This window comes from Manis javanica, chromosome 3, assembly GCF_040802235.1.
Source record: "Manis javanica isolate MJ-LG chromosome 3, MJ_LKY, whole genome shotgun sequence".
NCBI lineage: Eukaryota > Metazoa > Chordata > Mammalia > Pholidota > Manidae > Manis > Manis javanica.
Window position 1 is genome coordinate 34,188,703 of NC_133158.1, and position 11,742 is coordinate 34,200,444.

The following is an 11,742-nucleotide window of genomic DNA, read 5'->3' on the forward strand; positions in this document are numbered from 1 at the left end:
CCTAGGGTAGGCAAGTGTGAGGGGGCTCCTAATGGAAGGGTCTCAAGTTCTCAAGACCTGTCAGGTGGCATTTTGTTCCCTGCCCTTCACCCTTTCCACCCATAGGCCTGGGTACTGACGCTATTGGGATTTAAAATAACACAGCATTGAGAAGGCTCAGTTACTGATACAGATCTTGACCTTGGGATGACGCTCTTGCCAGGGATAGACCCCAGTTCCCCTAACTCTCCCTGATTCTGGTTCTACTCGCCTCTGTCTAGCTAACAAACGGTTGGCCCTTCCAATTTGCCCCCTCCTTGGTGCTGCCTCTCTCCACCTCTCTGTCATTTCCACCCCTCCACCCTCTGACCTCACACTGTTCTCCACAGTCAACCTTCCCATCTGGACTCAGCAAAGATCCGAGAATGGGAGGAAAAAGTGGAGAGTAGAGAGGAGTAAGAGGATGATTCTTGGAGATGGTTGTGGGAAGGAGTTCAATACCTACAGCAGACACACGGCTGCCACTCAGTCCCAGCATCCTTACATACTTGTCTGGGGTGGGTGCGGTGGACACACACACTGGTCCGCGCAGACCCGCCCAGATCCAGAATAAATGGAGAACAATCTGGCATGGCAGGCTTACCAGACACGGACTCCACCATGGCCTTCAACTTCAGGGTGAGCAGCTCTGTCAGCAGGTGAATGGACTGCCGATGGAACCTGTGCAGGGTCTCCGAGCCGGAGGGCACTGGTGGGGTGGGAGAGTGGGCGAACTTGGCTGGCCCCACAGATGTGGGCAGCACTGGCAGAGGTGGTACTGAGGGTGGTGGCTTCTTCTCGATGGGGGCCTGCACAGACGCTGAATCCACAGGCACCACAGCTGGGGCGCCAATGCTGACCTCTAGGCCCAGGATGTCAGATGGGGCAGGCACCATGGGGTCAGTGATGAGCTCCTCCCAAGTGAACTCAAAGATGTTTCGGATGCCCTTAGGTACAGAAATACCTGCCTTCCGGCAAACAATGAGCAGTTTGGAGATGCGGGCCAGCAGCCCGGGGGCCATGACTATGTACTGCTGGTACACCTCTCGGTTACTCTTGCTGTCGTTCATGGTGCTGGAACATGTGTGCTTCTAGGTAATATTGCCCATCCCAGACAAGAAGGATCTTCAGCGGTAAAGAGTTAAACCACCCTGAGAGGTGGAGACAGTACAAGTTCTTACTAAGGTGAAGCCTTGGAGACAGAATGAAAGTGCTGAAATGGCCCTTATAGGTCACTGAGCCAGCAGGTCCTACGTAGGAAGGATGAGGAAACAACTGGCCACTCTCTACAAAGAGGGCAAGGGGATGCCCATCCTCCCTTCTCTTTCCAGAGACACCATCAGGCAGACCTGTATTATTAGTCAGTCACTTAGGGAAGGGCCTGGGCATGAGCACGTCTCAAAAATGGTTCCAGGGACAGTCAGACAAACTGAGTACCCAGGGAGGGACCCCAAAGGCTAGATGAATAGAAAGGATGGGGAAGGAAGAAAGGGCCCACCACACCTTTTGTTGTTAGAGATCTAAGGATGGAAGATCCGCCTGTGGTCTGTTAATAAAAACCTGCAAAAACAAAAAGATGCTTCACTGACTCTCTGTGGAGGAAGGTGAGGTAGAAGCTCCTGGTTGCAAAGCAAGATGGGCATGGAATTATTCAACATGTACGAGCAAGGCCAGACAGAAAAGAACATGAAGAGAATGAATTTTCTTAATTCAATGACTAATATCATTTGCCACATTTCATTAAATCTAAGATGTGATGTAACTGATTGAGATGCACCATCTCACAAGAAAAAAATCAATGTAAGATGACAATGGCTGTGAGATGTATCAAAATTTCAGAACTGTTTAAATGGGAAATACATACACCTTAAAATCGAAGAACTATGACAATTATCTTCCCACTTTAACAGAACTTCTTGAGGGTTGGCATCAAGTGGACATATATAGCAGTGAGGTTAGCAGATAAGCATACTTGTGTTAGGGTCAGCTGAACACAATTAAATGCTGCAGTGGTTTTTACCCTGACATACTTCTAAACTGTGTTCTATTCGTATCTAAATTTATACCAAAAATAGACAATTGATTGAAGAGGGAGTGTGAAGAACAATTTGATGAGCACAAAAATGGCTAGAAAAATCCATAAATAGACTTCTAGAGTTTTGTAATCAAATCTGAAAGTTTCACTCATCTGATCTGAATCCCATTGGGACATTCTTCAGTAACATTACAATCTAAAATACATGGACAAAAATGTAAAGTCACTTCTTGATCTTGAGCTACACAAAAATGAAGATTTATTTCTTTTCATTCCTGAGGGGCTTTCAGAGAATATGCGCATCTGTAAAAGATGCTTAAGAATCCAGAACACGTAGGAAAGGCTGGTCTAAGGAAAGCTTAGAGCAGAGGACAGACTGGGTCCCCCTTCTGACCATCTGTCAGCATTCCCATGCAGTGCCGGCCAGCTGCCCCTGTATCTGACTTAAATGGCCCCAAGTAAGCACACTGATAATGTGAGATTTGGCCTGACAGCACTGGCCTTTAGAGCGGAGGAAGGGTTGCTGGCTGGCATCTTCTAACAATCTTTGTTACCACAGCCTTCCAACCCCATGGACCTCTTCTTCCACCAGACAATCCTCAACCTTTCACTTTCCAAACCAAGTCCTCTGGAGCCACCCCAAATTTGTCATTCCTGGACTGCACCCCTGGTACACACCCTGTGTTTATGCAACAGGTTCATGTCCATGATCTGGTGTGACCACCCTGGGGTGAAAAAGCTATTTTCTCTCTGGTTTTCACTGTTAAGGAATCAGAGGCTGAGGAAGACTGCAGACTCCTGGCAGAGCCCTTTCCAAACACGACGACGACTTCCCCACATGTTCTGAGCTGCCTCTACCCATGTAGCAGCAACAAAATCTCCAAGAACAAGAGGCCCATAGAGCAAACCCTTGTGACATCCTGCGGCTTTGCAGATAAAGTGGCTTCGTACATCTATTTGCTGACCCTCTGGCATCACCATTCTTCAGCTTTGGAAACTCAGAAAAATAGATTCATTTTTTAAATGATAAGTCTACAGAACAAAGAAACCACTCAGAATCTCAGTCATCTGGGCAACCAGCCAGAGGGATCTGACCCTGGCCATGCAGGGCAGATTTTTTAAGCCAGGACTCAAATGAAGAGAACACGAATACAATCCTTGAAATGTTAACTAGTTTGAGGGACTTCTCCCCACCCTATGCACCACCAGTTCCTTCCTTTTGAGTCTCACGATCGAATAAAAGCTGATTTTTAAAACAGGCTTGTTGGGATATAATTCACATCCCATACAATTCACCCTTTGGAAAGTGTACAACGGTTTTTAGTATACTCAAGCATCCAACACGATGACCTCATTTTAGAACATTTTTATCACCCACAAAAGAAACCCATTAGCAGTTACTCTCCATTCCCCCTTACCCCTAAGCCACTACTCATCAAGTTTCCTGTCTCTACAGATTTGCCAGTTCTGAACACTTCACATTAATAGAATCATAGTGTCTGGTCTGTCATGACTGGCTTCTTTCACTTAGCATGTTTTAGAGGTTCATCCATGTTACAGCATTTATGAGTTATTTCATTCATTTTTACAGCTGAATAATATTCCATTATATGGATAAGCCACAATTAGTTGATCCATTCATTGTTCGATGGGCTCTCTGGTTGTTTCCACTTTGTGGCTATTATGAATAGTACCGCTATGAACATTCATGTACAGGTTTTTATGTGGACAGGCGTTTTCATTCTCTTGGGAATGTACCTAGGAATGGAAATACTGGGTCACATGGTAACTCAATGTTCAACATTGTGAGGATCTGCCAGGCTGGTTTCCGAAGTGGCTGCACCATGTTACAGTCCCAGCAGCAGGGCATGAAGGTTCTAATTTTTCCATGCATTTGCTGACACCTGTTACTATGTCCTTTTGATTTCAGTGCCATCCTGTCTCACTAGTTTTGATTTGTGTTTCCACGACGACGAAAGATGTTGAGCATCTTTTCATGTGCTTACTGGCCAACTGCTATCTTTTTTGAAGAAAAGTATATTCACAGGTAAAAGCTATTGGTTTTTTTTTAAGAAATGTCATTTTAAATTAAATGTACAAATAACCCATATTTATTACCATATAAATCTCTCTTCAAAATACAGATGAGATGAAGGTGGAACTGTTGGGTAGGGTCTGAGAAATCTTTTTAAAGGAGGCTGCCTTCATGGAGAGAAGAAATTTTCTTCACTCACTGACCTACTCTTTGTTCATGTCTAGAATGGATGAAATGGCTGTAGCTACAGCAGTCATTCAGAGCCATGAAGCTACCATGAAGGAAGCCATGCATTAAAGGTGGCTGAGCAGAGTGAGAGCCTGGGCTTCTGATGACATGGGAGCACCTTCCCACACCAGCACTTAAGCACTTACACCTCCAAATTTGCTTCACATGAGAGAATGAGCCCCTAATCTCTTTTAGCCACTTAATGCAGATCTCTATTCCTGCAGTCAGATGTGATCCCTTACTGACAACCAGCCATGGTGGAATATCACTGCCCCCTCTTCTCCAGGTATCCAATTTTTGTTCTGTCACTCATTCATTTTTCCATCACTGAGAAACGGGCCTTGCCCTCAAGCAGCTCACCATTTAACAGGTGGAACAGACATACAAAACTGACTTATAAACTTTATGGTGCGAGTTGCACTACAGAAAAATGAACAAAGACCAAAGAAGCAGTGGGGAAGGTTGCTGTAAAAGAGAAGTATAAGCTGCCAAGCAGACAGGAAGGAGAAGGCATTCCAGGCTGCAGAACAGTATGCACAAAGGAACAGAGACATTTAAAGCATAGTGAGTTCAGAGAACTGCAAAACATATCAGAATTGTTGGGGTCTATGGAAGAGGAACAGATGAAGTTAGAAAAGTGGTCTTGAATCAGATTGTGAAGGGCTGCATTTGTTGTATAATCAAATACTCAAATGTATTGCATTTGTTGTATAATCAAATACTCAAATGAAAAGAATTTGCATTTGTTGTATAATCAAATACTCAAATGTATTGTCTTCAATTGTTAGTTGCACCCCATGTGGTAAATCTCTTCTCTGCAAATGCAGAGCTGGAACCATGCCTTCTCTCCCTCTAACAGGATACAGTGTGCTGAGTACAGTGCTGCTACATGCCAGAAACTGAACATTTGAGGCATCAAAGGCCATGGAGAGCCTAAGCGATCCATGTAGACAGCTATAAACAAAGTTTCAAGAAACAACTCCCTCAAAAAAACGAAAAGATCATGTAAGTTTATAAATTATATAAAAGATAACCACAAGCCCAGCAGGTTCTTCATTCAACAAACTGCTGCCCGTCTCCTCTGGGGAGAAGGAAGAGGCATGCGCACAAAGCTACAGTGACAAGTCAGACTACTTGCTGCAAGGATGGAAGCCCACAGGAGGCAGTGCCACTGGGTGGCCAACAGTTCAGGCTAGGTGACCTTCTATGTGACCTGGAGTCTGGTATTTGATCTGTGTGATGTTCTCAAGGGCCCCATGTGGACACTAGTCTCTACCACTCAGGACTGTGAAGATTAAGTGAGGTGATGCACATAGAGAGTTGGCACAAGGTCTAGAACAGAGTTAAGTATTCAATGAATGTTAAGTAGAAATAGGAAATTATTTGGAGTGGGCTGAAGAAGGCTGCACAACAGAAATGACAGAAACTGGTTAGGAAATAGAAGTAGACCTGAGAACAAGGGAAGGAAGAGCATTGCAGGCAATGGGGATGGCACTTGCTCAGGCTGGAGGCTTTCCAAAGCCAAGTAGCTAGATGCTGCCCCAGGTCAGTGTGAAGTGGGGAAGGGCCACGCCTGGGAAGGGCAGGCAGGGCCAAGTGAGAAGAGCTGGTGTAAGATGATGCACATGGACTTCACCTTGCCCCACGGCACCCTGACCTCTGCCTACAGTATAAAACAGGACTGCCAGTCCCCGGTGCACCTGGAAGGGCACTTACAGGGCACAGACACAGCGAACTGCCAGGGGTACACAGTGGGACATAAGCAGAACACAGGTGAAAAGTGGAAAAGTTCTGAACAAGCTTCAGAGAAACTGAGTACACTCCATAAGAAGGAAGGTGAGGGGGAAATTTGGGAACAGACTTAACAGAAAACTTCTCATTACTGGCCCTGATCTAGAACTCATTTTTTTGGTAGAAGTATACACAATTGTATGCTTAAAACAAAATTAAACCTAACCCCTCAGGTTATCTGGTCCCAGCTTTCTTTACTATTTTGTCTGGTTTCTGGCTCTCGGGTTTTAATCAGAAACACTTTGATCAAGACAGTGAGCAGTCCAGATGTAACTGTGTGACTGAGGGAAGCGAGCACAGCTTCAAGCGAGGCCAGCCATGACAATGAGCCCTTCCTCGATGCGGGAAAGAAGTGGAGATGGGAGTGGAAAATGGAAAATTAAGTTACTAGCTGAAGTCCTCTTCGCGTGCAGTATATTAAATAGCTTTCAGGGCAGATCTTGAGCACTGCTAGCATATGAAAGGAAGAAAGGGCTGAGCTACGGAGACCTGAGAGTAAGCAGAGTGGGGGCAGTGCACACGATCAACCCAAACCGCCTGCAGCAAGTAAGGTTAACAGGTGGTCACCGCTCATCCTGCAGAGGAATTTCCTTGCAAACCACCTGCATCCTCCACGAGGGAGATTTATTGTGACCCTAGGGCCTTTACCAAGATGCGTCTTCAGGCAAGACCCATCAAGAGCCATAAAAATGATCATCCCTTTGACCTGGTGATTTCACTCTTCAAAGTAATGCCCAAGGGGACTGTTTAAAAAAGGGAGGGGGGGGGTCTTTAAAACCAAGGAGAGAGAAGGTACTTGCATAAAGATCAGTGTTGGTTGGACCAAATAGATGCTGACATCCACTTCACTCCTAAAAGTGAAGCAGCCAGCCAACAACTGTTTACATTTAACAATGATGCAGATTAATTTGATGAACAATTAGGCAGCAATTAAAATATATGAGCAGCTCAGTTTTAGAAATGTTTGATGATTTTAAAAGTGGCATGTTTATATTAATTACACATCCCTTAAAAACTTAAGCATAAGATATATAAACCCTTTCCAAGGTAAAGATGATGTATTTTAGAAATCATGAAAAAGTGCTCAACATCTCTAATCATCAGGGAAACACAAATCAAAACCACAAGGTATCACCTCGTTAGAATGGCCATTATTAAAAAAAAAAAAAGAAATACCAAGTGTTGGTGAGGCTGTGAAGGAAAGGGAACTTTTGTGCACTGCTGGTGGGAATGTTAACTGGTGTAACCACTATGGAAAACAGTACAGCGGTTTCTCAAAAAGTTAAAAGTAGAAACACCATATGATCTAAAAATTCCACTTCTGGGTATTTATTCAAAGGAAACAGAAATACTAACTCAAAAAAGAGATATACACCCCTGTATTCAATGCAGCATTATCTACAATAGCCAAGATATGGAAACAACCTAGGTGTACATCAATGGATGAATGGATAATGAAAATGTGGTGTATGTATACTGTGGAATATCATTCACCCGCTAAAAAAGAAGGAATTCTTGCCATTTACAACATGGATGAAAACTAAGGGTATTATGTTAGGTGAAGTCAGTCAGAGAAAAACAAATACCATATAATCCACTTGCATGTGGAATCCACTCATGTTCCACTTATAAATGGAATCTTAAAAGAAAAAAGAAAAAACCCCAAGCTCACAGAGAGAACATATTGCCAGTTGCCAGAGGCAGGTGTCGGGGATGGAGAATGTGAGCAGCAAAATGGGTGAAGAGACAAAGGTACAAACTTTCAGTTATAAAATAGTCCTGTGGATATAATACATAACAGTGACTATAGTTAATAATACTGTATTGCATATTTGAAACTTGCTAAGTAAGATTAAATATCCTGTAACTACATATGGTGACAGATGTTAACCAGACTTGTGATCATTTTGCAATATATCCAAATTGGAAATTATGTTGTACACCTGAAATTAATGTAATGTTGAATGTTGATTATACCTCTCAATTAAAAGAAAAAAAAGGCAATGCTTTTTGGAGAGGAGATGATAAATCATGGGTCCCCTGCAGATAGGGGCATTGTTCTCAAACAGACCTATGACCTTGGAGACCTGGGCTAGAAAATTGGGTCCATTCTTGTCTTTTCTGGTTTTCACAAACAACTCTAACCAACCATGATTGTATGGGCAGAGGTGAGGGCTCAAGTCTCTAAGGCCACCCACCACATTCAAGTTCAGGGAGGTTTAGTTGCTGAAAATGATCAGACAGAAGCAGAACAGCACATATCCCAGTGAAAATGCTTACAATCAGACAAAACGGCCACCAAGCCGGTGAGTTTTTAGAGTTAGGGAGAACATGGCAGTTAGAAATGTAGTGGAGAAAGAAGCTATTTGAGGATGAAAAAGTAGTATTTCTGGCCACTCCCACCACTGAATACACATTTACTAGGTGTGAATACCTAAATGCACCCCAGGATTTATTAAGAAACATGGTAACAGGAGATCAATTCTAGGCCTGGGTGACAGGTTTCTTTGTTTCGTGAGGCTCACTTTCCAGCTTTCCTAGGCAATGCCCTGCACCTGTCACATCCTTCTCTCCCTGGCCACCAGTGCACCCACCCCGAGACAGACATTAAGCTAGAGGTCCACAACCTACACTAGCAAAATGCCTCACCCCACATCAGCTTGCAAGGGGAGACCAACATAGTTTCCTTTTCTCTCATGGTTTCAGTGAGTCAACAAATTCTTCTCAATTATCATCACCTACCTTAGCCATAGAGTTTTTCACGGAAAGAAACTGCTTGACATACTACTGACTTAAATTTACTACCTGAAAAAAAAATGAACACATATGGCATGGCTACTCTCTGTTGTGTCAACTGTAAAGAACAGTACACACCCCCATGCCAAATTCTAAATTCTACCACCTCATCTGTATGTCACAACATGGTTGGCTAGCTGAAAACCATCTCCCGGGCTGCAATGTGACTTTAAGAGGAAATAAATTACCCCACAAATCTTTAGCAAATGTACAGCTAGACATAGCAGGAGTCTCATAGATATGTATTTAAAGTTTCTCCTATGGGAATTTTGCAAGCAAACAAAATGATTTATTTAGCCAATTCAAACAAACTGTATCAAAACACACAAAGGCCTTGAGAAAAAATAACAGATTATTTGAAAATAAATAAATAATTCAAAGCAATTCCTGATGCAAAACATTTCACTCAGCTCTACAAAGACATGGTCATGTGCTCTGACAGGTTTCACCACTGCGTGCTCCCAAGTTAAACACAGCCAGCCCTAAGGTTATCTTGAATCCTTAATGTATGCCTGGAAGAAATACCTGCCAACCCCTTCATGACTAATGGGAAGATTATGTAGGGTCAAATGCTAACACAAGTAAATACAGATAATTTAGAGTTGTGCTCAATGCAGTACAGTAGCACGAGACATGTTGTCTTTTGAGCATCTGAAATGTGGTATGACTACAGAACTAAATGTTAATTTTCTTAATTTAAAATTTGATACTGTTACTGGCAAACTTTCAAATATGTTTAAGTATGCAATAAACTGGGTATGTGAATCTACTTTTTCAACTGAACAGTTTATGAAATCTACAGGTCAAGTATTCATGATGAAAATTTAGTTTCTGAATTGAGATGGACTGACTGTAAGGGAATACACAGTGGAGACTTAAGACTTGGCGTGAAAAGAAATGTAAAATATGTCACTAACATTTTTGTATATTGATTAAACTTAAAATATTTTGGATACAGTGGATTAAAGTACAGTATAAAATTAATTTCACTTTTTCAATGTGGTACCTAGAAAACTGAAAATGACAGAAGCCTTACATCGTATTTCTACTGGGCAGCGCTGTTTTACAGAGCACGGATCTGAAGTCTTAAGAACTCTGATGCCATCTACTGGATACACTCATAGAAAACAGGCCTGTGAGAAATGGTAAAACGGTTATTTGTGCTAATTCTTGAACTCTGGGTCTGAAATGGAAGAGGATGTTAACTGGGCTCACAAAACACTAAACTCATGTACACTGAGAGGATCAGTAGTAGGTTTATAGTCTTTGAAACCCTAGAGAAAATCTGACTTACTGTTACTCGGTGACCATGAGCCACTGTTCAGACTGCGTTGCTGTCTTCCTTAGGTGCCCTAGACGAGATTTAGTGACCCCTTTTGTGACCACTGGCTCCCATACTCCTCAGCCTATTGCTGCTTGACTAGTTTTCCTGTCCTTTCTTCACAATTAGCCCCGAGTCCTTCTGCTCTACCTTATAAATACATCTTTCTCATTACTTCTCTATTGTTTTCTTCCTTACCTTCCTTTTATGATTCTATGATGTTTTTTCTTAGTATTCCCATTTTTTGGCTCCTTCCCTTATGCCCTACAAGCTATTTCAGCTGATTTTGTAGGTTTAGCTTACATTGAGGTCTTTGATCCATTTTGAGTAGGTTTTGTATATGGCATAAGGCACAGTCCAAACCATTCTTTTGCATGTGCGATTCTCCCAAAATCATCTGTTGAATATTCTTTCCCCATTGGATGGTCTTGGCACCACTGTCAAAAATCAATTTACCATGGATGTATGTATTTATTTCTGGACTCTCTCAACTCCTATTCCAATGATTTGTGTGTTTACCCTTATGTCAGTAAGACAGTTTTGTTTCCTATAACTTGTAGCTAAGTCTTGAAATCAGGAAGTGTGAGTCAGAACTGTTTTTTTTTTCAAGATTGTTTTGGATATCCTGCATCCCTTGCAGCTCCATGTGAATTAGATCAGCTTATCAATTTCAGCTAAAAAAGGCAACCAGGTCAGTTGGTTTTAATGTATAAGAGGTATTTACCTGATTAGGCTGACAGGATGACCATTAACAGCACTGACAACTTTGCCCTTGATATGAAGTTGAGAAGCTAAATTTTCAAAAATCTGGGATTTCTAATACTGCTTGATATTGGGGCAACAGGCATTGAAGAAAGCCATGAGTCTGGAGCAAAGATGAACCTAAACAAACATTTAAATTCCAGATCTGCCATTTAGATGCCAGAGGACCTTGGAAAAGTCATTGACCCTCTCTGAACTCTTCGGAAATCTGTAATGGTGCCCCCATCAACATTGCTGAGCCCATGCCCATCACAGAGCCTGTGGGAAGTGGGCTCCTTTAGGTACCTGGAAGACCTGCCCTAGTCTGTTCCAATATTTAGACACATGAAGTCCTTCTGTAGTCTTGCTTACCCACCATTGTCAGCAAGGATGAAGGGACCTATCTGCCCCTCTTTCCAGCCCAACTCTATTCCAATCAGGCTTCTGAGGTGACTCCTGAGAGTGATGAGAGCCTACAGTGGGAGCAGCAGGGAGACAGCTGAGCTGAAAAACTACCCTTTAGAGCTAAGGAGCATCTCAGTCTCTGACCAGGCTCAGGAGACACCATAAACACCCCAGTCATTCAACACACACTGAACACCGACTATCCATGTATGGTGATAATCGTCACTTAGGATGGGATGACAATAAAGTGACTTCAACTCCTCCATTTCTAGATAATGAAGTTCTCCTCTATGGTCTTCTTTATTGTTTCAGATGGTAATGGCTTAACAGCCCACCAGCTTCAGGGTCCTTTGGAGACTAGATTACTTTGTC

The 11,742-nt window shown here is 42.7% G+C and overlaps 1 protein-coding gene across 2 annotated transcripts in view; it reads right to left on the reverse strand.

Moving 5' to 3' along the window:
* Positions 1–11,452, reverse strand: part of C3H3orf20 (chromosome 3 C3orf20 homolog) — a 98,735-nt gene extending 87,283 nt beyond the window's left edge. Inside the window, exons 1-2 of one of the 2 annotated variants that reach the window (XM_073231084.1) lie at positions 1,522–11,452; positions 623–1,169 (exon numbers count right to left, since the gene is read on the reverse strand). In XM_073231084.1, the coding sequence (XP_073087185.1) occupies positions 623–1,088 (466 nt within the window). In that variant the 5' untranslated portion in view covers positions 1,089–1,169; positions 1,522–11,452. Of the gene's footprint in view, positions 1–622 lie in introns of both variants that reach the window. The other variant, XM_037024033.2, reaches the window with a different exon arrangement.
* Positions 11,453–11,742: the final 290 nt, after the last annotated feature.